This window comes from Ambystoma mexicanum, chromosome 7q (assembly GCF_040938575.1).
Source record: "Ambystoma mexicanum isolate Mex_15411 chromosome 7q, UKY_AmexF1_1, whole genome shotgun sequence".
NCBI classification, from domain to species: Eukaryota; Metazoa; Chordata; class Amphibia; order Caudata; family Ambystomatidae; genus Ambystoma; species Ambystoma mexicanum.
The window spans coordinates 175,760,829-175,788,745 of NC_090941.1; the positions used below are offsets into that span (position 1 = coordinate 175,760,829).

Genomic DNA, 27,917 nt, shown 5'->3' on the forward strand with positions numbered 1-27,917 from the left:
CCACCCACTTCCTCAACAGAGAAGTGACCTCGGCATGGTGGTACCAACATCTCCTGGGTCTATTGGCAGCGGTCCCATTAGCCGCCCCGCACACGAGACTAAGGATTAGGAGGATTCAGCAGCACTTTGCGGTCTCATGGAACCAGGAGCGGGGCTCTCAATCCTAGATGATAAACGTTCCTCCTGGCTGGCAGGGCAGGAAGCGAGGAAGGTGCCCAAACCTCCCCGTGCTTACTCTCCTTGGTTACAGGAATGCACCAAAAGGTGATTGGCTGGCAGGCGGTCTGTGCTTGGAGGACAGCCACCGTGCTGTGCGAGTAACAGCTAGGCTGCCAATGAATGGGAGAGACTTGCATAAAAGGTGAGGTCTTTTGCAAGGAAGGCAGAGTAGACCACTGGACGAAGGAATCCGAAGAACGTGGAAGAGAAGCTTGCTGCAACTCCAGGACCGTTGGTTTGCCCGGTGAAGTCCGGTTTGCAGAGCCGAAGCACCGAATTCGCCTCAACTAGAGAAGCCCTGCAAAGGACGACTTCTCCCCCTTGCGTTGGTGGGACCAATCGTCACAAGACAAACTACTGGAAATCCTCTCTACTGGATGCACTTCCATTGCTGCGGCAGGAAGTGAGTGCCAGGGGACAGGAACCCCAGAATCGAGTGCATTGTTTTTAAGCCGGAACCGAGACCCAGGAAGATCCTCCAGACTCCCTCGAAGCAGGGCTGAGCAAGCCTGAGCCACCTCAAAAGAGTACTGGACCCCAGAAGCAAGGCAAGTCCCCAAGGTGTCCAAGAACCACAGTGGTACAATTTGCGAGAAGCTGAAACCACCAAGTGCCACTGATCTGAAGTTTGCCCGTTGCTGCCGCCGACCTTCAAATCGTAGTGCAGGAGTTCCCAAACATCCTCCCTCTTGTCCCCAGTACTGAGGCCCAGTAACAGTATCTGCCATACTACAACAGGAACAGAAGCCGGCTGGAACCAAGGTCTTCAGATCTAAGGTACTGTGAACCAAGGGGTACTTTACTCCTATTGTGTAGCTTGCTTACTCTCAGTTGAGACTTGCAATGGCTGCCTTTTGCAGAGTTGCTTGCAGCTTTGCCCATACTTAGCTCAATTGACATTGGCTGTCCTGGCTCCCTGAAGACTCATCCAACCTCTGACTGATCTGTCCCTCCAAAAAGTCATACATACTTTACTTGTATAGCTAGCAAAGGGTTAATCTACATTGCATTTGAGGGTTCAAGTGTACTTACCCGTTTGAGAAACTTAACCATGGTTTCCTTCCTCAACCTTTTTCCTTTTTGACACCAAACTCAGTACTGCTCTAAATATACCAGTGATATATCAATGTCAAAAAAATAGTCCCTAGGCGCCCCTCTGCGAGAACGAACATGGCCCATTGACCTGTTCCTTGGGAAGGTACCCACGCTCTGCAGCCACACTTTAGCTCACTGTACCTTTCACAGATGGCAGATCTGAGGCACAGCTCGACCTCACGGATGATGCCCACCAAGGCTGAAAAACATGCATGGGGTTGTCGTTGGTACTCTTGTTCAGAAGGGAATTGCCATAGCATTTCGGTGCTGGACTGCCCATGTGGGCGGCACAAAGACTGATATGCAAATTGAGATTTCCCATGTGTGAAAGGTACAGTGAGCGAAAATGAGGCTGCGGACTCTAGAGTGGGTACCATCCCACAGAACAGGCCATTTTTGCTGTGTTCGTTCTCAGAGGGGCGCCCACGACTAATAATTTTTTTGATACAATGTCCAGTATCCTAGTTATTGAAGCCACCTCAGGGTATAGGAAGTGTGTGTGCCATCCCAAAAGGGTATCTAGTGATTTATTAAAACAGTGTATTTTGAAGTATATTTGTTACATATTTGCTCCCTTCTAAAGGTGGCCTATTTTAAAACTGACTTAAATTAATACATTAATTAAGAAACCTTGAGTATAACTTATTTGAATACTTGCCACTGTGAAACTATGTTGCAACCCTACAGCTCACGTTACATTGACGCCTCTTGAGATTAGCCTGGCTGCTCAGTCACCATCAACTTGTGTAGTACAGACGTCTACCAAAGGTTGGGTTACCTAGTGCCTAGAGGACAATGCTGGTGCAGTCTCCCACAGGTTTTCTGCATACAATCTTTAGTAACACCAGGTCTTCAGGTTCAGCGATCCTGGGTTGTGGTGCAGGATTGCACCCAATTCCCTGGCCGAGAAGATCCATAACCACTGGTAGCTAGACTGGAGAAGACGCCGACATGCTGAGACGGTCTGGGTAGCAGATCTGCCTTGGCCACGCTGGTGCGCCGAGGATTATCCTGCCGAGAGACAGTCTGATTGCACCGATGACTTAGTAGTAGAGGCAACGCGTACAGGAACGTGCCTTCCCAAGGGAAGGAGAATGCTTCCCCCGTGCTCCCTGGCTGGGAGAACCTGCTGGTGCACCAATGGCACTTGGCGTTTGTCGCTGCAAACAGATTGATATGGGGACTGCCCCACCTGAGGAAGAGGTTGTACACTTGATCCTGCCGAAGCTCCCACTCGTGGCAAGAGCGCAGTTCCCTACTGAGGGAGTCGACAGTGTTTTTGACTCCTGCCAGGTGAAATGGAATGAGAAACATCACCTGGGAGAAGGCCCAGTGCCATAACTCCACCACCTCACCAGAGTGCGAGGGATCTGATGGCCCCCCCGTTTCCGGATGTAAAACATTTCAGTGGTATTGTCTGTGAAGACGCGCACCACCTTGCCCTTGAGGGATGGGAGAAACGTCTTGAGGGCCCAAAACACTGCCTGTAATTCCAGTACGTTGGTGTAGCGTCTTCTCTGGCAGCCACAGGCATCTGGCGTGAAGACGCCCGGTGTGGGCTCCCCAGCCCTCCAGGCAAGTGTGTCGTGACATCTCCTGGTACAGCGGGTTCTTGAAGTTCGTGCCACTGGCGATGTAGCACACGCCCACCACCTTATCGCTCAACAGAACTCTGTCAAGCATGATCGTCCATGAAGCTTCCAGACACCAGAACCCAACGGGCATCCAGGAATTCCTGGAGCACCCGCAAGAGCCAGGTCAGGTATATGCAGGACATCATGCAGAGCAGCGACTTGATGGTACTCACTGTGGTGATCTTCAGTGCCAACAGTCTAGGCACATTAACCAAAATGGCCAATATCCTCTCCTCCGATGGAGCCGCCAGGCAGGATACTGTTGAGCTTGGACCCCAGGAACAGTGCGTCCTGCAATGGAGTCAAGAAGGACTTGCATAGTTCACTGAGAATCCCAGATCTGTCAGCAGCCAACGGTCCTCTCTGTGCGGTCGACAGCGATGTCCCTTGACTTGGCCCGGACGAGCCAGTTGTCGAGGTATAGGTAACATGAATTCCCTGTAGTGGCAGATGGTCTGCCACCGGAGCCAGGCATTTTGTAAAGACTCTGGGTGCGGACTTCAGTCTGAAGGGGAGAGCCTTGAACTGGTAGTGCTTCCCTTGCATGACAAAGCGCAGGAACGTGCAATGTTTTTTGTGAATGGGGATGTGGAAGTATGCTTCCTCTAGATCCAGCAACGACAGAAAGTCTCCCTCCTTCAGTTGGCCGAGCAGCTGCTGCAAAGGGACCATCCTGAATTTCTGGGAATTGATGTACTCGAGTCTTCGTAGGTTGAGAATGGGCCTGCAGCCCCCAGTCCGTCTTACTAGAAAATATCTTTAGTAAACTCCAGAGCCCCAGAGTCGCTTCAGGACCTGCTCCATCGTCCCCTTTTTAACATGGCCTGAACCTCCAGCAGCAACTGAGGGATGGGTAGTTCCTGCCGGGCCAACGGTGGTATTCGCAGACACTTCGCTGAAACACCAAAGTGTGTCCGTGGGCAAGAGCTTCAAGCACCCATCGATCAGTGGGGATGTTTTTCCACATGCTGATAAAGTTCGCCAGCCGGCCTCCCACTGGGGTGCAGGGGCTCTATGCCCTGGCCAGTTCAGTCCTGCTTGGAGGCGGCCCGCAGACCTGGGAGCCTTGAATACAGCAGCCACCTCCGAAAGCCTCGCAACCACCCCTGTAGGCTTCCTGGGTCTTGGAACGGGAGGGTTGGCGATTAGAGAACAAACCCCTGCTGAAACTCGAAGTTCTGTCCGACTTCCCTCCTGAGGAACGAAAGGACGGATGGTGCTGTTGCAGCGTGCCCAGGGTACGGGCCGTTTGTGTCGGTCTTGAAGGCCTGGAGAAATTCATCAATGGCCTTGCCGAAAAGATGGTCTGTCGATGTCCAGGACCCTCGTCTGGACCTCTCGTCTTAAATTGGTGGCCTTCAGCCAGCCACGACAGAGGCAAACCCCGTTTCCCATCTGAGAAACAGTCCTCAAAGTCCAGGGCCATCACGGTCCGACACCACCACGCCTTCCTGAAGGATCTCCCATTGCCTCGACCCACTTGTCCTCTGGGAGGATATCCAGCATCGGAGCCATCTTGTACCATAGCTCCCAGTCGTACCTGGCCAGGATCACTAAAGCGTTGATCAACTTAAATGGTCGCCACTGAGTAGATTACCTTCCTACCCACACCGTCCAATTTCTTCCCCTCGCTGTCTAGGTGGAGGGGGGTGGGCAGAGGTTGAGGACGGGGTGGACTACTAAGCAGCCGCTGAGCCGACAGTCCTGCGATGCAGACATTTGGATTCAGACTCCGGCACCCAGCATTTCCTTTCTAGCCGGTCTCTTCGCCGGAGCTGAGGTGGGGTTCTTCAGCAGCGCCAGCCCCTCATCCCAGACGTCGTCCAGGAGTGGCACAGACAGAATAGTCTTCCTTTTCGCTTCATGGCGCCGATACAGAAAGCCCTCCTCTGCCAGGCTGAGCTGGAAGAGTTACATCGCAGGGGCGATCATGGAGTGGAAGGAGCCCACTTTGTCGGGCGGAGATTCCACCCCCTAGGTCTGTCGTTGCCATGTCAGTCCCTGTATCCCTAGGGAGGGGAGTGCCCCCTTTTCTTATGCGGTGGTGGCCCCAGTGTCAACAGGGTAGTTGCCAGTGGTGCCGTCAGCATCCACTCCTTAATCTCTGACACCAGTGTGCGGAGGGTTGAGAGACTCATCTAACAGATCTTTGGGAGGTGCCTGGGGAACAGGATCACTGTAGTCACCCCAGCAGACCTAGTAGTAGTCGCCTACGGCGGGCATCTCCTTAACATTCTCGTCATCCCCACCCTCTTCCGGGATGGTGTGGACAGAAACTATGGCTTCCTTGTCGGAAGAAATATCCGTACCCTGGAGTTCTTCAACACCCCCACCCAACCCCCTTTCTGGTCCTGTGGGGTCAGTAGATGGATGAGGACAATTTGCGATTTGGCCTGGATCACCTGGGCCTTCACAGGACTTAGAAGCCCACTCTGGATGGCCAGATCCGGATGAGGCATGCTCCTGTGAACCATCTAGGGTAGAGGCCCTGGCTTAAAGCCACAACGCAACCAGTGCCGATACTTGATCGTGCGGTTGGGAAAACCACGACAGATTTCACAATCTTCCACCTTGTGCGTCAGGTAATGACAAAGGCACTAGGAATGCTGGTCCTCAACGAAAACATTCCTCAAACTGTAGCTGGTGCAGAGCTTGAAGAGGGATTCCCCCTTTCATGGTCCGGCGTGCTGTGTAGGCCCATTGGCCTTCTGGAATCTTCGGAGAAAGAAAACACTAGACGATTCTGCCCTTAAGGGGCAATGAAAAATGACAAACAGATCCCCGTTAGTCAGACGAAGAACGATGGAGCACACGGGCTCAAACAAAAATAGGATTTTCCTAGCAAGCCGATGGTGCTGCAGGAGTCAGAGCCAGAGCCGCCTGCGCAGGCCATCGGCAGGGATGTCAAGCATCTTTAAATTAAAGCCTCTCGCTCCTCTGGTGAGGACGACTTTACCGGAAAAGGTACCTATTGGGCCCCTTTCTCTTGGCCTTCCTTAAGAGTGGTGGTTCCTCTTCGAAGATTAGTGAAGCCGTGAAGAACTGCCAGGTGATCTAGACCTCATTCACCACTTCGGTTTTGCACTTCTGGACACTGGACCACTCCTAGGTGCAGCATTCCGTACCCTTGAGCAAACCTGGTTATACCCCCCCTCTCCTTGTGGAGAAAGGCGAATAAAATGTGCTTCGTATTCCCAAAGCGCCTTCAAATGTATCGACTAGCACAGGCCTGCGTGCTGTGGCCTTCACCAAGGCGGTAAAGGGATATGCAATGCGGGTCTGACAGACATCTGGCGCATGCAATCCGTGCAGGGGTTGAACCCTGAAAAGATCAGATTGGGCATTGCAACAAATTCAGGAGACTTAACAACTTTCGTTATAACAAACATTTAGATCAGAGTGATATTCCTAGAAGTGAGCAGAGTATGCAGGAAAAGGGAACTGAGGTTAGGGGGCATGCACCTCTATATATTGCGGAAATATCGGTCCCACCTGTGGACCAAGTCTACCTCAGTTTCATTTCGTTTGTTTAATGTTGATTTCTGTATTTTCAATTTCACCAATGCATTGCATGACTTATTTTTCCCAAATGTATTTTCCTCTGTCCCCTGCGCTGTGTGGTGGGTTGTGGAACCCAAGCCATGCTCTCTTCAGGAACCAGTTCTACTTGTTGCTCAGCTGCAGCATGGGACTGGCCCCCCTTCAACTCTTTCTCCCATCTTCCCCATACCCTAAATTGTTTGATCCCCCCTTTGTACCGGCACCAAGCCTCCCTAAGCCCTGCGAAACGAGTTCCACTTGTGCACATCATGGGTGAGTGTTTGGGGAACAGCAGTTTTATAGTCCACTTGTCCCATGCCCTGTATTTAGCCTACCCTCTGCCAGGTCATCAAGCTGCCCTCCCTACCCCCGGACCACTTTCATGCCTTTCTGGGAACCTCTGCTATTTCCCAGTCCTCTACTGTACTTGATTGTTTGACACCCTGCAATTAACCTCCCCTTTGCGCCCACCTGCCTTGCAGCCTATAATATCTACCCTGACTTTGCAATCTCAGTTTTCCCTGTTGTGTTCCTGGGTGTGGGCTGGCTTTGGAAGGAGGGACAAAAGCCATTTAAGTGGACAGAGGACCTGGGCTCACTATTCTTTTGTTGCTGGCAGTGGTGTGCCGATGTGGGGGAGGGGGGTGGCAGAAGAGCTCTGGTAGCTGCTTAAACTGGTACCCAGTCTTCCCTTCTCCATCCTTACCCTCTTTCCTCCCCCCAATCTGCTCTACTTTTCCACCAGCAATGCTGGTCTCACTGCCTGCAGCTCAGTGCAGAAAATCTGTGTCCAGTGTGCCGTACTGACTCTGCTGGTAATGAGGCCGCTTCTCCGTCTGTAATAAATCTGTTCCTGATTTCTGCAAAGACTTTGGTGCCTTAATTTGTGGTCCCACTTTTAGGTGTAGCCTGCCTGTTATTGCCAGAGAGGGGACCCAGTCCGTCTGCATAAAACACGTCATCAGGGTCTGTTAAATCCCTCGCCTAAAACTGTCTGTCTGGGGTCACAGCCATCCCCATTTTTGCCTGCCTCACTCTACCAAAGTTTTCTGGCTCCATAAAGCCGATCTTGAACGGGTGTAGGTCACGGATACCATGAAGAGCACCGTAATGTCTGCACTGTCACTGACTGAACTCACCCCTGTTCATCTGCCTTTGCTCCTCGGTTTATTTTGCGCATTCAGCAACGGCCATTTCCATCCATGTGAATTCTAACTTTACCCTGTACCAGAATCTATGGACCAGAGCCCACCAGTCCCAGGGATGAGGTGAAACTGCCCCACAAGCTGCCTGTCTGTTGGATCAAGCAGTAAGGCAATAATGATCACCAATCACACGCACCAACATTGCCAGCTTGTGGGAAGGGCTCCTAGTCTGAGGGGGATGGAAATACTTAGGGTAGGTCAGTGTACCCATCCAGACAAACCAGTTCCCACTCCCAAAGTGGACATGTGCTGGGGCATTGCCACTGTAAGAGGACCACCTGCACACCCACACAACTGTACTTGTGTAGGGTGCACCTTTCTAGATAATCTATCCAATTAGTTAGCCTCCAGTTCCAAACCCATAACGCTACCCAGTTTTCATTTTTAACCCCGAGAGATCTTCAGGAAAGGTGGCTGGGGGGGGAGACTTCACCGGCCCCATAAACTCATTGTAGGCCCATAATGGAAGTTGAACGAGGTCAACTGGCTCACTGAACCGGCCCGCCTCGAGCCTCGTTTTAGAGCAAGATACCTGTCGCTTAATTCAGTTTACTAGTGCCAGGGCCAAAGTCTGTGACAAAGTAATCTCCTAGACACTCACTAGGAGGGAACAAGGCTACTAGAGGGCCAACCTCCCCCAGTTACCCAGTTCAACTGTGTCCATATCCTGGTCGTGAGAGGCATGCATTTCTTTAGGACCACAAGAGTGGGCCTCTAGAGATCTTTGCCTGGAACTCTTGTGCAGAGTGCCTGACCAGCCTGCATCCAAGTAGTTTTCCAGGGATACCAAGGAATTATACCAGACCCTTCACTGCGCCTCCTGTCCTGCAATAGTTAATCACACAAACCCCTTCTGTAGTTGAGCACCTGCGAGTGTGGCTGAAACAAGTGACCCAAGAGTAAAAACAGCATAATATAGATAAGAGTAGTAACCCCAGTTATAGGTGCAACTCCCCCCCCCCCCCATCCGACTGTTCCCAATGTTAACCCCAGTAAACCTGTCTGCCCCAGAGGAGGTTCAGTGTTTGCTCTCCCACGCAGCATTTTGCTCACATCCTAGTCCCGGCCCCTTTTGCATATGCCCCTGTCCAGACGGTGCATACACTATGGGGGCCAGTATGGGACTTCTAAAGGCCAGCATGGATTCAGCAGGGGAGGGAAATGAGTAATTGACTATTTTCAGATGTCCCCCTACCTCCAGTACTGGGTCTATCCGAACACCAAGTATATGCCGCAGCCTGTCCTAGGCCACTACCCACCCCCAGCCCGGTGCCCATCGAAGTTAAGTGGTTAACAAGCAGGCTAGGATGCTGGACACAGGCGCAACATTCAGCTCACCGAGACTGGAGGAGCATGAGCAACCCCAGTGTCTGGCCAGACTGTCAGCTGTAGGAATAGTGGGCATCCAATCCAAGTGCCAGTGTAATTATAGTGCACTACATCCTCTGGCCTACTACAGTACTTAACCCGGTCGCTGCTGCCCTACCCTCCTGTCTGCGCGATGCTGCGAGTTCAGTGTCCCTGGTGCATTCTCTCCAATTTACCAGTCAAAGATTCTGTAACAAAACTGACCATTGCTACACACTGCAAGCTACCCTAGGGACGAAAGCTTGGGGGAAAATGGGGAGCTACAAGCTGGCAAAAGTGTGTGCAGACATGACTAACTTGGCCAGGCGCTTTGCCTCTCGCCCTCATGTACATGAGAGGTATGCCCAGACGCTTGCTGGACTCCCAGTGGGAGCTGGTCCCATTCAGGCACTCTGGCAGACAAAGGACAGAGGGGGTGGAAAACTGCTCCCCCACTTCTTGCCTGCCCAGATACTCTGGGGACTAGGCAGAAAAACCCAAGGGTTCCTGCCAAAGGCAAAACACACACTGGTCTCCCCCCTCCCAGATTGGTAGAAGGGCTGACAAAGAACACTAGTAATGGCAAAAAAGGAAAGCCCCAAGTTATTACTTGGGTGCCCCTACTGTGCACTACCGAGGCTATGGACATAGCCTGCGGTGGAAATAAAATAAAGAAATAAAAATAATTCACACAATAGCAGGTAGCACAAGTCCAAAGTCACCAGCCATAACTAGGAGTTTGTCTATGTTACTAAAAAGTCCCAGTAGCAGAGATAAGAGAAATACTAGGTATCCCTTTGGCACGCCACATAAGGTGGTGTCCAAATCTCTGACTATTCAGATTTAGGAGAGACCACGTTTCTCTCCATCTTTAAGAACTGTAGTTACTCTGGGATAAAGAAAAGAATCTCAAAGGAGAACCCCAAGGATTCTCAGCAACACTACCCATAAGGAGTTGTGTGCTGCAATAGTAAGGAATACGTTACTTGCCTGTAACTGTTCTCCAGCATGGGTCTGGCATGCATTCACAGGCAGGGAATCCTAAGTAGAAGGAAAATCAGTTTAATTTCTGAACTGTCTTTCTCCTAAATGCCAATCACTGAACTCTGGGTCATACTGCCCCCAACCAATGACTGCCCTCTACCTAAGCCCCCTCCTCTGGCAGCCATCTTCAGATTTGGTAGCACATAAAGTGGCATTAGGACCAAGAGACGAGCCGCAGAGGGGTAGGCGGGAGGGTTTGCATGTCAATCCATGCCAGACCCATGCTGGAGAACAGTTACAGGCAAGTAACTTGATCCTTCTCCAGCATGGGGTCTGGCTTGGATTCACATGCTCCTGAATAAAGGATACATAGTACAAACATGCACAACCCCAGGTGGCGGCAAGGCTCAACAAGCGATCCTGAATCTCTGGGCTCCTCCCTGGAATCCTGGTCGACGCAATAGAATTTCGTGAAGGTGTGTCAACCTCCACATAATAGCCCTGCAGAGGCACACCATACAAAAGCCATTGTAGCAGCAATCGCTCTAGTAGAATGGGTTCGGACGGCCAGGCAGCGGTCGGTTTGCCAACCGGTGACAGTAGGTGATACAGCCGGAGAGCCACCTGGAAATGGAAGCCTTGGACAGGGCCTTCCCATGGTTCACAGGACCAAAGTTCACAAAAAGTTCAGAGGTTTTCTGGAAACTTTGTGCGGGCCAGCAAACTTCAGCGCTCTAGCCACATTCAGCGAGTGAAAAGTCCTTTCAGCCGGTGACGGTGTCGGAAAAATACAGGCAACACCAAGGGCTAGTGGAGGTGAAATTCTGACAGAACCTTGGGCATGAAGGAGGGGTGCATCCGCAGCACCACCCTTGTCTTGTGCAAAGTCAAGAAAGGCTGCTTACATGACAGGGCCTGAATATCACCTGGTCGTGTTGCAGAGGTGATTGCCACGAGAAAAGCGGTCTTCCACGAGAGAAACATAAGCAGCACTGAATGCATAGGTTCGAATGGTGCCCCCAAAAGCCTAGTCAGCACCACATTGAGTTCCCACGCTGGGGCTGGAGCCTTCACTGGCGGGAACGAGCGGATCAGTCCTTTGATGAACTCCTTCACCAGGCGGTGCTACCACAAGGAAGAACGTCCCGGAGATCAGGTGTAGCGGGAGATAGCTGCCAGATTTACCTTAATGGAGGCATGGGCCAATTCCGATTTGGCCAATGACAGCAAATATGGAAGTAATTGAGGAGCCATGACCCGCAAGGGGTTAATCTTCCGAGACCGGCACCAGATCACAAAACACTCCCATTTGTGTGCGTAGTATTTCAGAGTAGACAATGCTCTAGCCTTGGCAAGAACTTCCTTGCAGTCCGTCGTGAGATCGTAGCCACAGATTTCTAGCGCTGCGGGAGCCAGGCCTTCAAGTTCAGGAACCCTGGATCATGGTGAAGAATGGTGCCTCCTTCCCTGGCGTGAAGGTCAGCCACCACTGGCAGCTTGACTGGTGGGGGGACATGCTGAGAAGGTCCGGGTACCAGATCTGGCTCAGCCACGCCAGTGCGACAAGGATCATCTGGCACCACTACTGTCTGAGTTGACTGATGACTCTAAGTAACAACGGCAATCGAGGGAAAGCATACAGAAAGAGGCCTTACCAAGGGAATGAGAATGCGTCCCCCATGCTCCTCTGCTGGGGGAACCTGCTGGCAAACCACCTGCACTGGCGTTTGTCGCAGTCAATTCGATCTGGGGATTGCCCCATCTGAGGAAAAAACTCCACTCGTGTTAAGAGCAAAGCTCCCTGCTCTGAGAGTCGGCAACTGTGTTCTTTACTCCTGCCAGATGAAACGGAATGAGGAACATCCCCTGGGTGACGGCGCAGTGCCATAAGTCTTGCACCGCTTTGGAGAGTACTGGGGATGTGGTGCCTCAGTTTTCAGATGTAAAACATTGTGGTGGTATTGTCTATGAAGACCCTCACCACCTTGCCCTTGAGGGACGGCAGGAACAACTAGAGGGCCCAAAACCCTGCCCATAGTTCTAGAAGGTTTTTGTGCAACATCTTCTCCTCCGGCAGCCACAGGCCTCTGGCATGAAGACTTCTGGTGTGGGCTCCCCATCCTTCCAGGGAAGTGTCTCCTGGTGCGGTGGGGACTGGAAATCGGCGCCTCCGATCAGATGCAAGCGCACATCCCACCACCGTATCGTCCGACAGAACCGCTCATCGAGCACAATCCTGTCCTGGAAGCTTCCGGACATCTGAATCCAACGGGCGCCGAGGAACTCCTGCAGTTGGCGCATCAGTAACCTGCAGAGCGGGATGAGGTAAATGCATAACATGCCGAGCAGAGATGGGAAGGTCCTCACCGTGGCGATCTTCAGAGCAAGCAGCCATTGCACCTTGCCCAGGCATGGCATGAACATCTAGCGGCAGCTGAGGGATGTGTTTCCTGCCGGGCCACCATTGGCATTTGGTGACACTTTCGTTGGAACTCTTAAGTGTGTCCGTGGGCAAGAGTGCGGGGGACCAAACAGTCGGTGGAGATGGCCTGCCACACGCTGAATAAGTTCTGCAGTGAGCCTCCCACCGGGGTGCATGGGCGGGGCCTGACATCCTGGCCGATTCATTCTTGCTTGAGGTCGACAGGCTACCTTGGGGTCCCCGACTACAACCACGTCCTCATCGAAAGGCCTTGGAGCAGCCCCTGTTGGTCTCTTGGGCCGAGGAGAGCCGCTGCCGAAACCCCTCAACGATAGGGTAGACTTGCCTCCTGAGGACTGAAAGGACGGCTGTCGCTGCTGTAGCATGCCCAGGGAATGTGCCGCTTCCGCCTTGATGGCCTGTAGGGACTCATCCACTGCGTTCCAGAAAAGATTGTCCCCATCAAACGGAATGTCCAACACCCTTGCCAGGACTTCCTGTCGAAAGTTGGTGGCCTTGAGCCAGCCACCATGGTGAAGGCAAATGCCATTGCCCATCTGCCGGAAAACCGCGCCTGCGATGTCTGGCCACCGTCACGGCGTGGTCCAACACCACTTCGCCCTCTTGTAGAATCTCCAAAGTCTCAACCCTCTTATCGTTGGGGTAGAAGCCCAGTAGAGGGGCGAGCTTGAAGCACAGCTCCCAGTCGTATTGTGCCACGATAGCAAGGGCATTTGCGGCCTTGATGGGTGTTGCAGCAGAGTAGATAACTCTCCTACCCATTGCATCCAACTTCTTCCCCTCATTGTCAGGAGGGGTGGATGCTGCAGAAGATGTCGAACGCGACCATTTCTTCTTGGCCACTGCCAAAACCACAGAGTCCGGTGACGGTTGGGCCCGCAAACAATTAGGTGCAGAGTCTGGCACCCTGTACTTCTCTAGGCAGCCCCTCTTCGCTGGGGCTGTAGTAGGGTTCTTCATGAGCACGAGTCCTTCACCCCAAATGTCATCCAGGAGCCAAACTCAAACAATGGTCTTCCTCTTCGCGGCACAGGTTTAAGAAGCCCTCGTCCTCCGGCGTGAGCTGGAAAAGCTCAGATGATCGCATGGAACGATCCCATCTCGTACGGCGGGGAGGATCTGGGCGGAGGCGACGGGAGGTCCCCCATCCTGCCATCATCCGTGCTCGACTCAGTCTCACCTGTGTGGGGTGGCAGAGGAGGTGGTGAAGGGTGGCAAGGAGGCAACGGGTGCCTCTACCTCTTCTCGGTTGGCAGTTCCTCTCATCAGCGGGGCAGCCAGCGTTGCTGGGGGGAGCGTGTGGCGGTGTCGTCGGCATCCTCCTCTGTATCTCCAATAACAGCATATGAAGGGTCGAGAGAATGTCCATTGAAAGATCTCTGGGTGGCAGCTGAGGCGTAGGAGCAGGGCCAAGTCCTCGTCGTCCTGAGGCACTCCATTGCCTTACTCTACGGTATCGTCATCATTGTCGGCCTCGTCATAGGGTGCGACTGAAGTTTCCCTCGTCGCCACCGCCCTCCTTGATGGTCTGCAGATAGACTAGTTTGTCCGCCCCAGCAGAGGAGATATCTGTGCCCTGAAGGACTGAGCGCTCCCCCACCCCCTTTCTTCGCTTCCAGAGAGGTCGGTCTTTGGGAGATGATCAGCATCCTCTTCTCAATGGGCCGGAAGGGCGCCCTGCGGGTCCGCCCCGCAGCGGTCGTAAGGGACGCTACCGCCACATCAATGGAAGGCGCCAACTTAGTCTGGTGCACCAGGCCTTCACTGTCAGGCCAGGCCCCTTGTCCTGCTTAGCCTTTGTGGTCGCCCCGGACCTCTTGAGCTGCTTGGCCTTCTCCTTAGGGGTCGGGTCGGAGACTCGATCCGCTTTGGCCTTCTCTGCCGAGGGTAGGACAGACGCTGTACCCCGATTAGTCATCTGCTTGGTAGTCTCCAGGGCCACCTTCAGCTTGCCCGGGTGATCAGATTTCCTCTTGGATGAAGATCCAGAGCATTGAATGGACACAGATGCAGCTGGGGATGTGAAACTGGCCGAGGAGCCCCCCGCAACGGCACTCCAACGGTAGTGGACTTGCAGTGCTTGGCCTTTTGTTGGAACCCCGCGGCAGCGGCACCCTCAAAGGACTTGGAAGTCTGCTCAGTTTTCCCAGATCCAGGAGATGCGTGCCACTGGGAACCACCAGGTGCAAGGGCCTTGGTCTGCAGCCACTCTTCCAGCCGTTTACGCCGATCCTTTCACAGCAAAACACACAATCCTCCTTAACCCTTTAAGTGCCAAGGACGAGGTATCTCGTCCTGGACAGTGCACATGCAGTGCCAAGGACGAGATAGCTCGTCCTTTTCGGCACCTTGTTTTGAGCGATCCCTGCAAAGCAGGGATCGCTCAAAACTGTAATCCAACCCCCGGGCTATGTGAGGGGAAGGTCCCCCATCACTGCCAAGGGGCTGGATTACCTTCAGTTTCACGTCAGCGTGAAACTGAAAGTAAATCCACGGTGAGTGCCCTTCTTTGTCAGCCTCGATCTCCGGCTGTATTTCAAGCCGGAGATCGAGGCAGGTATCGTTGGAAAGTGGAGATTCTCCCCTTTCCAACAATACCAATTGTGTGGCATTGCTGCCTGCGGATTGGGCGCAGGGCGCCTCGATCCACGGGCAGCAACGTCACGGATCAAATGAAGATCCGTTTGTGACGCAGGGGGAGCTTACTAGCTAAGCGGCCCCCTTCCCCCATGGCCCCAAAGCATGGGGCCACAGCGCCAGGGGCCCCTGGGGGCAGATGATCACTGCCCCCAGGGGTGAAATAAAAAAAAAAAAATTAAAAAAAAACGAGGGATAGAGGGAGTTGGGAGGGGTTTTGGGGCCCTGGAGCCCACTGGACCACCAGGGATGGAACAAAAGTGGTGTCCCTGGAAAGGGGACTTTCTCCCCTTTCCAAGGACACCACATTTGAGGCATTGCTGCCCACGGATCGGGCGCAGGGCGCGCGATCCGCAGGCAGCAATGCCAGTGGATCAATGAAGATCCATTTGTGACGCAGGGGGAGGGGGGGCTGCTTACTAGGTAAGCAGCCCCCCCTTCCCCAGTGGCCCCAAGGCATGGGGCCACAGCGCCAGAGACCCCTGGGGGCAGATAATCACTGCCCCCAGGGGTGAAAAAAAAAAAAAAAAAAGCAAAAAAAAAATCGAGGTGAGGTGGGAGGGGGTTTGGGGCCCTGGGGCCCACTGGACCACCAGGGATTGATCAAAAAGTGGTGTCCCTAGAAAGGGGACTTTCTCAGGACACCACATATGAGGCATTGCTGGTCACGGATCGGGCGCAGGGCGCGCAATCCTAGGAAGGGGCATCTGACCCCAGGGAGGGATGCATGAAGTGGGCCCCCCCCTATCTGCCCCCAGGGAGGGTTGCATGAGGTGGGGCCCGCCATTTGGGGTGGAGGGGGGTTGAGGGCCACCCCCCGTTGCGGTACATCATTGGCTGCCAATTTAGGGTGGCCCTCAGCCCCCCCTAAAAAGCAGCCTATGAATTTGTATTTTGTTTACCCAACTTCGCTTGGTGCAGATGGCCACATTAGTGTGGCAATCTGCCCCCAGGGTGCCCAAACCCTACTGCCCCATCTATTGGGGGTCCTGCCCCACCTTTTGTGGTGGCCCTCTCCCCCCTCTCACCAAATGGAGGTGGGGTGTACCTCACGCAGCCGTTAGAAGGCGGCCCAGGGAGGCCTGCATGAGGTGTGTCCCCCAGCCATTGGGGGTGGGGGGCACCCCAAAAGGTGGAGCAGGACTCCCAATAGATGGGGCAGTAGGGTTTGGGCACCCTGGGGGCAGATAGACACACTAATGTGGCCATCTGCACCAAGCGAAGTTGGGTAAACAAAAAAAATACAAATTCATAGGCTGCTTTTTAGGGGGGGGCTGAGGGGCACCCTATATTGGCAGCGAATGATCTACTGCAACGGGGGTGGCCCTCAGCCCACCCCGCACCACAAATGGTGGGCCCCACCTCATGCAACCCTTCCTGGCGGCAGATAGGGGGGCCCCACCTCATGCAACCCTCCCTGGGGGCTGATATCTGCTCCTAGGAAGGGGCATCTGACCCCAGGGAGGGATCCAAGAGGTGGGGCCCTCCATTTGGGGTGGGGGGTGGCTGAGGGCCACCCCCCGTTGCAGTACATCATTCGCTGCCAATTTAGGGTGCCCCTCAGCCCCCCCGAAAAAGCAGCCTATGAATTTGTATTATTTTTTTTGTTTACCCAACTTCGCTTGGTGCAGATGGCCACATTAGTGTGGCAATTTGCCCCCAGGGTGCCCAAACCCTACTGCCCCATCTATTGGTGGTCCTGCCCCACCTTTTGTGGTGGTCCTCTCCAGCCCACCCCAAATGGAGGTGGGGTGTACCTCACGCAGCCGTTAGGAGGCCCAGGGAGGCCTGCATGAGGTGTGTCCCCCAGCCATTGGGGTGGGGGGCACCCCAAAAGGTGGGACAGGACCCCCAATAGATGGGGCAGTAAGGTTTGGGCACCCCAGCGCCAGATTGGCACACCAATGTGACCCTCTACACCAAGGGGAGTTGGGTTACTAAAGGAAAAAAATGAAAATGGTGGAACGCTTTTTAGGGGGGGCGGTGGGGCACCCCAAAGGGTCAGGGAATTTTCTAATGGGATGGGGCGTTGACCCCCTCCCCCCCACCTGCAATGGAGTGGGTGCCAAGTCATGCAGCCCTCCCTGGGACCAGAAATCTGCTCCTAGGAACGGACGCCTGAGCCCAGGGAGGAGTGCAGGACGGCCCCCCTCCTTATCTGCCCACGGGGAGGGCTACATTTTGCTGGTGTGACCGTAGGTAACACATGTTCTTTGTTTTGTTTACAGCTTTTTCTACCTGAGCAGCTGCAACGTTATGCGAGTACTGTTTTTTTATTATTCTATGGTTGGGGCCCACTGTCAGTGGGGTGGGTGAGACTGGGGCTGGATTGTTGGTGGTGTGGGTGGGAATGGCCCGTCTGGGCAGATCACCTCCAACTGTCCTGGAGTTGCGGCTGGGCTGCATTACAGCTTTTCCCTTCGGGGAGGTATTGGCACACTGCCGAGACTCCTTGGTGGGGAGAAGCTGTAACGCAGGGCAGCCAGGGCTCCAGCAAAGTCGGTGGTAATATCCCTGGCCTTGGGCACCCTTCTCCCATGTGGGTCTTTGCTGGTGGTTCTGGGTCTTACATTCTGGGCCGATTTGCTTAAGTCAGACCTCTGTGGATTCCCACGGGTGTCCTCTTTTGGGAAATGCATGGGTTCCCCGTTTTCCTTGCTGGCTTCGACACCCTAGGCCCAAATCTGTAGGTTGCCCACATGAACAAAATGGGCAGTGGCGAATGGCTTGGGGCTCCCAGTCGGTTACCCTTTTCCTTTTGCGCCCCCGGTAGGTGCACCCACACGTGAGGTACCGTTTTCATCGGGACACGTGTGGGGACGCGGGAAGGTAGGCCAAGGTAGGCCATGTGTTGTTGGCGGTGTGTTTCGGTGGGTGGCCAGAGCGAAATGTCTGAGAATTGTCTTCATTTCCGGCCAATTTCAGAGACATTTCCCTGTGTCCACTCACCGAAACACGTCGCCAATAGCAGATGTCATACCTTCTCGTGTTCCAACAGGTGTCCCGACGAAAAAGGTACCTCGCATGTGTGGGTGCACCTACTGGGGGCGCAAAAGGAAAACCCGCTGGTAACCCCAAGCCTTTCGCCACTGCCCATTTTGTTCATGTGGGCAACCTACAGATTTGGGCCTAGAGTGTCGAAGCCAGCAAGGAAAACAGGGAACCCCATGCATTTCCCAAAAGAGGACACCCGTGGGAATCGGCAGAGGTATGATTTGCGCACATCGCCCCAGAATTTATTACCCAGACACCCCCGCAAAGTCCAAAATGTGGGCAAAAAAACGCATTTTCTGCACATTTAGCCCGGCGCACCCATCGAAACACGCCCCCAACACCACATGGCCTACCGTCACGCGTTCCCACAGGTGTCCCGATGAAAACGGTACCTCACATGTGTGGGTGCACCTACCTGGCCGCCAAGGGGCAAGCCAAAAACGCAAGCAACCCCCAGTCTGTTTGCAGAGGGGAACTCAGCCATTCTGCCGACCGGCACAACATACAGATATGGGAGTCTGGTGTCCAAGTCACCAAGGAAAACAGGGAACCCCATGCATTTCCGAAAAGAGGACACCCGTGGGAATCCGCAGAGGTATGACTTGCGCACATCGCCCCAGAATTTATTACCCAGACACCCCTGCAAAGTCCGGGGGCACATTTCGGATTTTGCAGGGGTGTCTGGGTAATAAAATCTGGGGCGATGTGCGCAAATCATACCTCTGCGGATTCCCACGGGTGTCCTCTTTTCGGAAATGCATGGGGTTCCCTGTTTTCCTCGGTGGCTTGGACACCCGAGGGACATATCTGTACGTTGTGCCGGTCGGCAGAATGTCTGAGATTTCGCTCTGAAAACAGACTTGGGGTTACTTGTGCTTTAGGCTTTCCCCTTGGCGGCCAGGTAGGTGCACCCACACATGTGAGGTACGGTTTTCATCGGGACACCTGTGGGAACGCGTGACTGTAGGCCATGTGTTGTTGGGGGCGTGTTTCGATGGGTGCATCGAGCGAAATGTGCGGAAAAAGCGTTTTTTCCCCACATTTCGGACTTTGCGGGGCTGTCTGGGTAATACATTCTGGGGCGATGTGTGCAAATCATACCTCTGCGGATTCCCACGGGTGTCCTCTTTTCGGAAATGCATGGGGTTCCCTGTTTTCCTCGGTGGCTTGGACACCCGAGGCCCATGTCTGTACGTTGTGCCGGTCGGCAGAATGTCTGAGATTTCGCCATGAAAAAACAGACTTGGGGTTACTTGTGTTTTAGGCTTTCCCCTTGGCGGCCAGGTAGGTGCACCCACACATGTGGGGTACCGTTTTCATCGGGACACCTGTGGGAACGCGGGACGGTAGGCCATGTGTTGTGTTTGTGTGGTTTTCATAACGTTTTGACCCATTTGCTGGTGCCCTTTGTCTCACAACCCTTTCTTTTCCCAAATTTGACCTACATTTAGTCGCTGCTTTATCCACCATACACTTTTGTAACCTGCACAAGTCACCTACCCTTGAAAAGGTCTGCCTGTGCCCTTTCAAAAAATGTATGGCTGCCGTTCCTCACCACATTGGTTTTCCCAATTTACACATCCTAAGTGCGTCTGGTCAGGCCGTGAGCGTAAAACTCCTGTGTACCATGGCTCTGTTTGGCTTGTGGTATTGCTTGTTTTGTAAAAACACTACAAAAATGGTATGCTCTCCTAACTGCAAGAGTCGGGGGAATGTAGCGGAGCATTGCTTTTCTCAAAATTCATAGAAGCCATTGCCGTACCAAGCCAGTCATTTTCCCGCTTTTCCCCCATTCAATGGCAGTTTCCCCTACCTAGTTGTTGGCTGACCTATGCAAATCACCCCTTCCTAAGCTTGGAATTTTGTCTACTTTTCAGAAATATATGCCTTTCTGTCCTCCAATTTGGCTTTCCTGCCCTTTTCTTCCATTCCGTCCATGCATGTCCAATTGGCAAAAATCGCCTACCACTCACAAAACGGTTGATAACCACATCAACATTTTTTTCCATTTCCACTTAACCTGTTCCTGAAAGCCACGACATTGGAGAACGCAGCATAGCAAACCATTTGTTCCTAGCTCTTACAAGGAAAAAACCACAGGCTTCTTTGTACATCATTTTATTGGCATTTTCTGAAAAAACCCAAAATTTTCGCACTTTTTCCTTACTTTCTCTCACCCCCCTACAGCAACCTGGGATTCCTGGGTGGCGTTACGACCGCCTACATGTGGGGAAAAAAAGGAGCCAAACTTGGCCGAGATATCTCATGTAACAAAAAAGTTACAAGCCATTGAATGGCCACATACCAAAATCACCAAAAAAGGCCCTGGCACTGGGGAGAACTACCCATGGCACTTAAAGGGTTAACCATTGGGTACAGGCAATGGGAATGTTTGTCGTCCATGTAAACATTCCGCAAACCGCAGTCGGAGCAAAGCTTGAAAAGGGGAATCGTTCTCGTCCCCCAAGATCCACGCGGTGTAGGCCTGCTTCTGGAAGCTTCCACGAAGAAACGCAACAAAATCCACCCTCGAGGGGCGCTGAAGAATCCGAAAAACGGGTCCCCGTTAATCGGAAGGATGATCGATGGAGCAAACTGGCTTGATGAACCGAAAAATAGAGTATAACTCTACCAAAAAGCAAAAATCGCAGAAAAAGCTGCTGGAGTTTCAGGCCATGTTAAAGAGAGGGACGATAGAGCTAGTTCCAAAGCGGTTCTTCCTTGTGCGAAAGACTGGGAGCTGGAGGCCCATTCTTGACCTGGACGACTGAACAAATACATACATTTCTGAATGGTCACTCTTCAACACGTGCTCGGACAACTGGAAGAGGGAGACGGTCGTTGTTGGATCTGGAGGATGCGCACTTCCACATCCCCATTCACAAAGGACAATGCAAGTTTGTGCTTCGTCGTTCAGGGGAAGCATTACCAATTCAAGGCCCTTCCCTTCAGGCAAAAGTCAGGGCCCAGGGTCTTCAGCAAGTGCTTGACGCTGGTGGTGGCCCATCTACGACTACAAGGGATCCACGTCTACCCTTACTTGGATGACTGGCTCATCCAGGCCAGATCAAGAGACATCGCTGTCGACCACACGGCGAGGACCGCCGTCCTGACGGATCTGGTGTTCAGTGAATTATGCTAAGTCCTGCTTGACTCCATAGCAGGACGCGCTGTTCCTGGGGCCCCGGCTCAACACTGTCATGCCTGGCGTAACCGGAGTAGGAGAGGGTAGCGGCCAATCTGGGCAAGGTGCAACAGCTGCTAACTCTGAAGATTGCTACTGTGAGCAACATCACGTCCCTGCTCGGCATGATGTCATGCATTTACCTCATCCGGCTCTGCAGGTTACGGATGCGCCCACTGCAGGCGTTAGACGCCCGTTGTATTCAGGTGTCAGGAAGCTTCCAGGACAGGACCACGCTCGACGAGCGGTTCGGTCAGACGATAAGGTGGTGGGGCGTGCACTTGCATCTGAACAGAGGCGCCGATTTCCAGGACCCACCGCACCAGGAGACGGTCACGACGGACGCTTCCCTGGACGGATGGGGAGCCCACACTGGAAGTCTTCATGCCAGATGCCTGTGGCTGCTGGAAGAGAATACGTTGCACATCAACGTTCTGGAGCTACAGGCAGTGTTTTGGGCCCCAAGTCGTTCCTGCTGTCCCTCAAGGGCAAGGTGGGGAGGGTCTTCACAGACAATACCACCACAATGTTTCACATGCAGAAACAGGGGGGTACCAGATCCCAGCGCTCTCCAAAGAGGTGCAGGATTTATGGCACTGGGCCGTCGCCCAGGGGATGTTCCTCATTATGTTTAATCTGGCAGGAGTAAAGAACACAGTTGCCGACTCCAAACAAGAAGCTTTGCTCTTGCCACGAGTGGGAACTTCGGCAGGACCTAGTGGCGAGCCTTTTGCTCAGATGGGGCAATCACCAGATCGACTTGTTTTTGACAGCGACAAACACTAAGTGCCAGAGGTTTGCCAGCAGGATCGCCCAGAAGGGGAGCACGGGGGATGCATTCTTATTCCCTTGGGAAGGCCTCTTTCTTTATGCGTTCCCTCCGTTGCTGTTACTTCGAGTCAGTCAACAGACAGTGCTGTATGATCCTTGTCGCACCGGCGTCAAACCCAGCATGTCAGCGTCCCCACCAGTCTAGCTGCCAGTGGTCGCGGATCTTCACGCCAGGGAAGGAGGTGCCATTTGTCACCACGATCCAGGGTTCCTGGGCCTGAAGGACTGGCTCCTACAGAGCTAGAATTAGTTGGCTACGATCTCCCGATGGACTGCAAAGAAGTTCTCGCCAAGGCTAGAGCATAGTCTACTCTGAAATGCTACGGACACAAATGGAAGCATTTTGCGATTTGGTGCCTGTCTCAGAATGGTAACCTCCTGCTGGTCATAGCTCTTCAAGTACTTCCAAATTTGCTGTCATTGGCCAAATCGGAACTGGCCCATGCCTCCATTAAGGTACATCTGGTGGCAAACCGACCGCTGCCTGGCTGTCTGAGAGCCCATTCTAGCAGAGGGATTGCCGCTACAACAGTGTTCTTGTCTGGTGTGCCACTGCTGGACATCTGCAGGGCTGCTATGTGGAGGTTGACGCACACCTTCACAAGATTCTACTGCGTCAACCGGGATTCCAGGCAGGAGTCCAGAGTCGGCCAAGCAGTGCTGCACAGCCTGTTCGCTTGAAGTTGAGCCTGATGAGGAGGTAAGAGATGCCGAGCCTTGCCACCTCCTGTGGTTGTGCATGTGTGTACTGCTATGCATGCTTTATTCATGAGCATGTGAATCCATGACAGACCCCATGCTGGAGAAGGAACAAGTTACTTATCTGTAACGATTGTTCTCCAGCATAGGTCTGGCATGGATTCACATGTGAACCCTCCCGCCTACCCCTCTGCGGATCTTCCCTTGGTCCTACTGCCACTTTACGTGCTACCAAATCTGAAGATGGCTGCCAGAGAAGGGGCTTAGGTAGAGGGCAGTCACTGGCTGGGGGCACTATGACCCAGAGCTCAGTGATTGGTTGTTAGGAGAAAGACAGTTCAGAAATGAAACTGATTTTACCAAGGATTCCCAGCCTGATGACGGGGAATATTCATGAGCATGTGAATCCATGCCAGACCCCATGCTGGAGAAAATACAGATGCCTTTAAGAGTTATGGAGGCATATAGACTCCATGCTGTCACTAGGAGAGGGGATGAAGCATAAAAATGATAAATCTCGCTAACAGCCTGCCCCTTTGTTGGGCCATTGAAAATCACCTGTCAAATTCTGACCGTGGTGACAGAGCACCTCAACCAACCAAAACTAAATATGGGTCTGAAAGTGAACTCTGCACCAGTCATTGTATATTTGTGTACTTGTCTAACTGGAATTATTGGTGTTGGTGCATGAATTGTAGTCTAGACCTCTCAGCACTCCTGAATATAAGCCTTGCCTCACAGCTACCTACCTTGATTGGGTTTGGCAAGACTTCAGTGTTCAAAACGTTCCTGTTCATTATAGGTTGGCCTCCCAAAATCCACCCCCATGGTTGATTTTGAAAATCTACCTGAAGAGTATCAGAGGTATATTCTAAATAAGAACAAATTACGAAACTCTTGGTAATGTTCTTTCGAATGGCTGTTCCCACGGATTCCTCATCTATAATATACTGCGCTGGAGACAGACTATTCGATGAGGAATATAGTAGAATAATGCCTTTCACTCCACAATTATTTCTGAAATCTGAGTTGTCCAACATCTGTGCTACCTACTGAAATATAATCGATGGATGGGAAAAATAGATAAACCACCCTCACACCCCCCCCCCAGCCCGGAGGAAAACCCCATAGTAAATGGTTACTAAGCTGGCAAATAAAGCAATCACAAAAAGCTACTATATTTTAGAAGTTAACTGGTTTGCTCTGGATAAACACAAACCATCTTAGTTGCATTTTTCAATGTTTCGTGGGAAAATAATTTTGCAGGAAGTATTTTCTGCTGTCTTGAGAAAAGTCATGTCAGCATTGGCCACCACTAGGCTTCAAACGAATTCCAAAAATCAACCTTCGTTAAAGGAACCAAATTAATCCTAGTTGGACACAAGCAGAAATGCACATTTCCTCTCTAAGAGCAACAGCACTTGAACAAGGGTCTTAATATGGCATACTAGTTAGGTAGTGTTACTGTAAGAATGCTGGTTTACACCACACCAAATACATTTCTGGCAGGTGTTTTTCAGATTTTCTTTAGAACTCTTGATACCAACTTAAGACCACCCTGGAAAAATAAGTCACTCAAATATTCCTTTATCAATTTGTACCAAAGGGCAAAGGCACACATATGCTAACATAGCTAGCAAACAACCTGGGCAACCAGACATGGCTACACCATGAGAGCTTACCTTGTCTCAATTCTTGATTCTTGAAGTGCTCTTCCAGTTTGCCTTTCAAGATCCCACCAAGTTCTTCAAAGTGTTCATTGTTAAGGCATCCAGTTCCCATTACTTCAATGCACTAGTACAAGAGTTTCAAAAAGTAAACTGCAGTGAAATGACTGACTTCCCAAATGTTTATTGAACATGATTATCAGTCATAAGTTTCCATTTCCATAGGTTCTTACACACTATTGTGCTAAATCACCCATATAAAGTGTGAAATATTACGGATCATTTGATCTGTGGCCACAGATCAACAAAGAGTCAGATGCATTCAATCCATCATGTCCTTTGAATTATCCAGCTGCGCTTATTTGTCCTGAATATCTACAGGGCCAAGTAATGTGAGGGGATGTAGATTTCAGAGTATATATAAATGATGACAAAGAATGGCAGAGTTAATAGGATAGAAAAGCACAGCTGCCTTCTCCGGTCCTACACCTTTTTATTCCTAACTGTAGATAGCCCACCACCAAGTGCCAGGAGCAAAAGCAAACGGTTATTGATAGTGGTTGCATTGGCTCAGCCAGTCACCCCAAACCCCCATGTTGCATTATCCAGAGAAGCTGCGTACCTTTGCCAGTTACGCTACTTCAAATAGGACTGATTTTCTATACTCTGGCCTGGTAGACAGATGTATAGAAGGCCAACCTATATTGTGACGGAGACAACTCTGGGGCGCTGTAGTCATACCAATTCAAGATAGCAAGGCGAGTGGTCTAGGCTAAGTCTAAAGAGGTGGTGAGCTTGTAATCGGTCCACAATAAGCACACAGCAAAGAACACACTAGACAAACGGGTATAAAAATACTTCTTTGCTTATGGTCAAACAGTGAAAAATGACTACTAATGGTAACATCACAACACAAACATAGATGCATATACACAATTACTGGTGGAAGGCAAAATACATATCAACCCCCTAGAAAGAAAGGTACAGATTAGCAATGCAAGTCCAGAGGGAATCATCCCTCAATTATGCAGTCCAACCCCAAGTTGTCTGGGGCCTTGTGCCCAAATGTTGAGCAAAGTTTCCACAGATTGTGAAGCTGGAAAAAAAATGAAGGTAGGGTGTCTGGGGTCCATTGAACAGTTCCAAGTACCAGGAGATGAGTTAAACTAGCTAGCAAACGTGTTCCTAACTTTCGGAGTGCTTGTGTGAACAAGCAATGGCAAAGCCAAAGTGTGGGAAATGTTTTATAAGTTACCAAACATTTAAAATGGAGTTTAGGGGGCAGGTAAGTATCGCTTTAACTCACTTCCTGTACTCTGATTTTTCATGAGACTTGGCAAGTCGGTTGGAGAAGGTCTGAGGTCACCTTTCCCACAGTCAGCCTCAGCCCTTGATTCCCCAGGGGTTACATGTTCGAGCAGATCTTGGGTCGGTGTCTGATGCTGTTGCAAGGACTCTGGACGAATACAGCAAAACTATGCGGAGGCTATCTCACGACAGGAATGGACACAAGCAATTTCGGATCATAGCTACCAATACACAACAATGGTAAAGGGATTCACTTCACGTGGTCAGACTTTCCCCATCTTGTGTCCCCTTGGTGATAGGACCACGAAATTTCACAGAGGTATGTCTTATATGACGAGCTGAGGAGGTAAAGTGGTAGCAAATGAGCTTACTCAAGAGCAAATGAGCATTTCTAGGGATTACACAAATGACTACAATTACTGTGACTCAAGGTTTCTGATTAAAAGAATATAAGTAAATTTATTTTTAAACCATCGGTTCACAAAACACTTCAATTCTATTAAATAAAACCAGACTCTAAATATACTACACACAACCAATTCCTCTTGTTCATTTCAATTCAAGGTAAGTACATTAGGATTTGACAGACCAGTGTTTCGAAACAAAGACTTTACCGTTTGTTAATACGCGATCACTTTTTGACAGTAATGACAGTTCGGTCTTACGAAAGAAACGTGTACCAGCGGGAAGAATTGTAACCATAGTCAAACACTTACCACAAAGAATTAAAACAAGGGAATAGTGGATAAAAATCATAGGCAATAGAATCAGAGGACGTGTTCTAATAAGACAGTTAAAGTCAACAGGCCTGCGCCAGTGTCAAATGGAGCAGGGCTCTGTTGTCGAGGATCACACGGTAAGAACAGTTCAAGATTAACGTTGCCAGGAGTACTTGGATATTGTCAAAGGGAGGCAAATGTTATAAGACGGAAGGAAGAAAGGACAAGCCTTAGGAAAGGAAAAGGGTCCACCCCCAATTACTCAAGGTCCGACAGAGAACAACCAAATGTACACAGTACCTTATTCGGATGAAGAAAGCTGGTGCTACGGCAGTTGTTCCTGAAGCTTCAGTCGTGGGGACAAGGAAGGCGTTTGGAGCGATTTGCACTACCCAGGGATGAGGCTAGCAGCAGCAAAGCAACGATGAATAAAAGGTGCGCTCCTTAAAAACAGGAGAGGGCTCTTCTGATGGCTATCCGGACCACTACAGCTCAGTGCAGTGATTTTGACCCAGAAGAGGATTCTCTGGCTGTAGAAGGTGAGCTGGTTGATCCCACCAGGCTCAAGGAGCGAAGACTCCAGACTGGATCTTCTCTGTCATTGAAGGGTAGATAGCTCAGGACTGCAGCAGGGCTTCACCGGGATCCAGGTGTTGCAGCAGCAGTCTTCTCCACTTCTCTTTGGTTCTTTTAGTTCCAGTGGCGACTGACTTTCAGCCCAAGAGTCATGCCTTTTATGCCAAAATCCTCCATTCACAGAGCCTGGCTGTCAATCACACAATAGCGGGGTTGTCCAGCCCGGACAACCACCTCAGCCAATGGACACAAAGTGTGACTTGGGTCTCCAAGGAGACCCTGGGCAGGGGGTAACTAAACCCCTCCCTCACATTCAGCCCATCTAGACACCCAGACGCCAAAGGAGGGCTTCTTCGCAGAAGCCCGCCAAATGACCGAACAGGGAAACCAAACCTGGTTTGGTGCGAAAAGCAAAGAAAGACCTTTCCAACACGAAATGGCAAAAAATCACGCCAGGACCCAAAATAAAAATATGGGGTAGCAGGTTTTATGTTCACGTCTGTCACCACAGCTAGAACACAAACACGGGAATCCATGTAAAAATGATAGTTACCACTGCCACCAGCCATATTGAGTTGGGAAGGGGGACACAAAGTGCCCCTTTGAGGTACAGAAGGACAGGGGAAAGATATTCCCCTCCAGTACTCCATTGTAAGATGGTTTGTACTGGATCTGTATTTAAAAGGACTAGCAAAGCCAATGGTGACTTTTCAGGTTTCTGGGGGACAGTAGTCATCCCCAGAAATGGAGTTAACAAGGGAAGTCTAAAATAAAAGAAATCCCTGTGTCACTGCACTAAAGGTGCTTTGTGACACAAGTAAAAAGATGATGCCTA

The 27,917-nt window shown here is 51.5% G+C and overlaps 1 protein-coding gene across 1 annotated transcript in view; it reads right to left on the reverse strand.

Moving 5' to 3' along the window:
• The window catches only part of IPO5 (importin 5), a 1,138,249-nt gene that overhangs the window by 302,344 nt on the left and 807,988 nt on the right, over window positions 1-27,917 (reverse strand). The window contains exon 20 of the mRNA XM_069640466.1: window positions 24,495-24,606. Within this exon, the coding sequence (XP_069496567.1) occupies window positions 24,495-24,606 (112 nt within the window). The remainder of the gene's footprint in view (window positions 1-24,494; window positions 24,607-27,917) is intronic.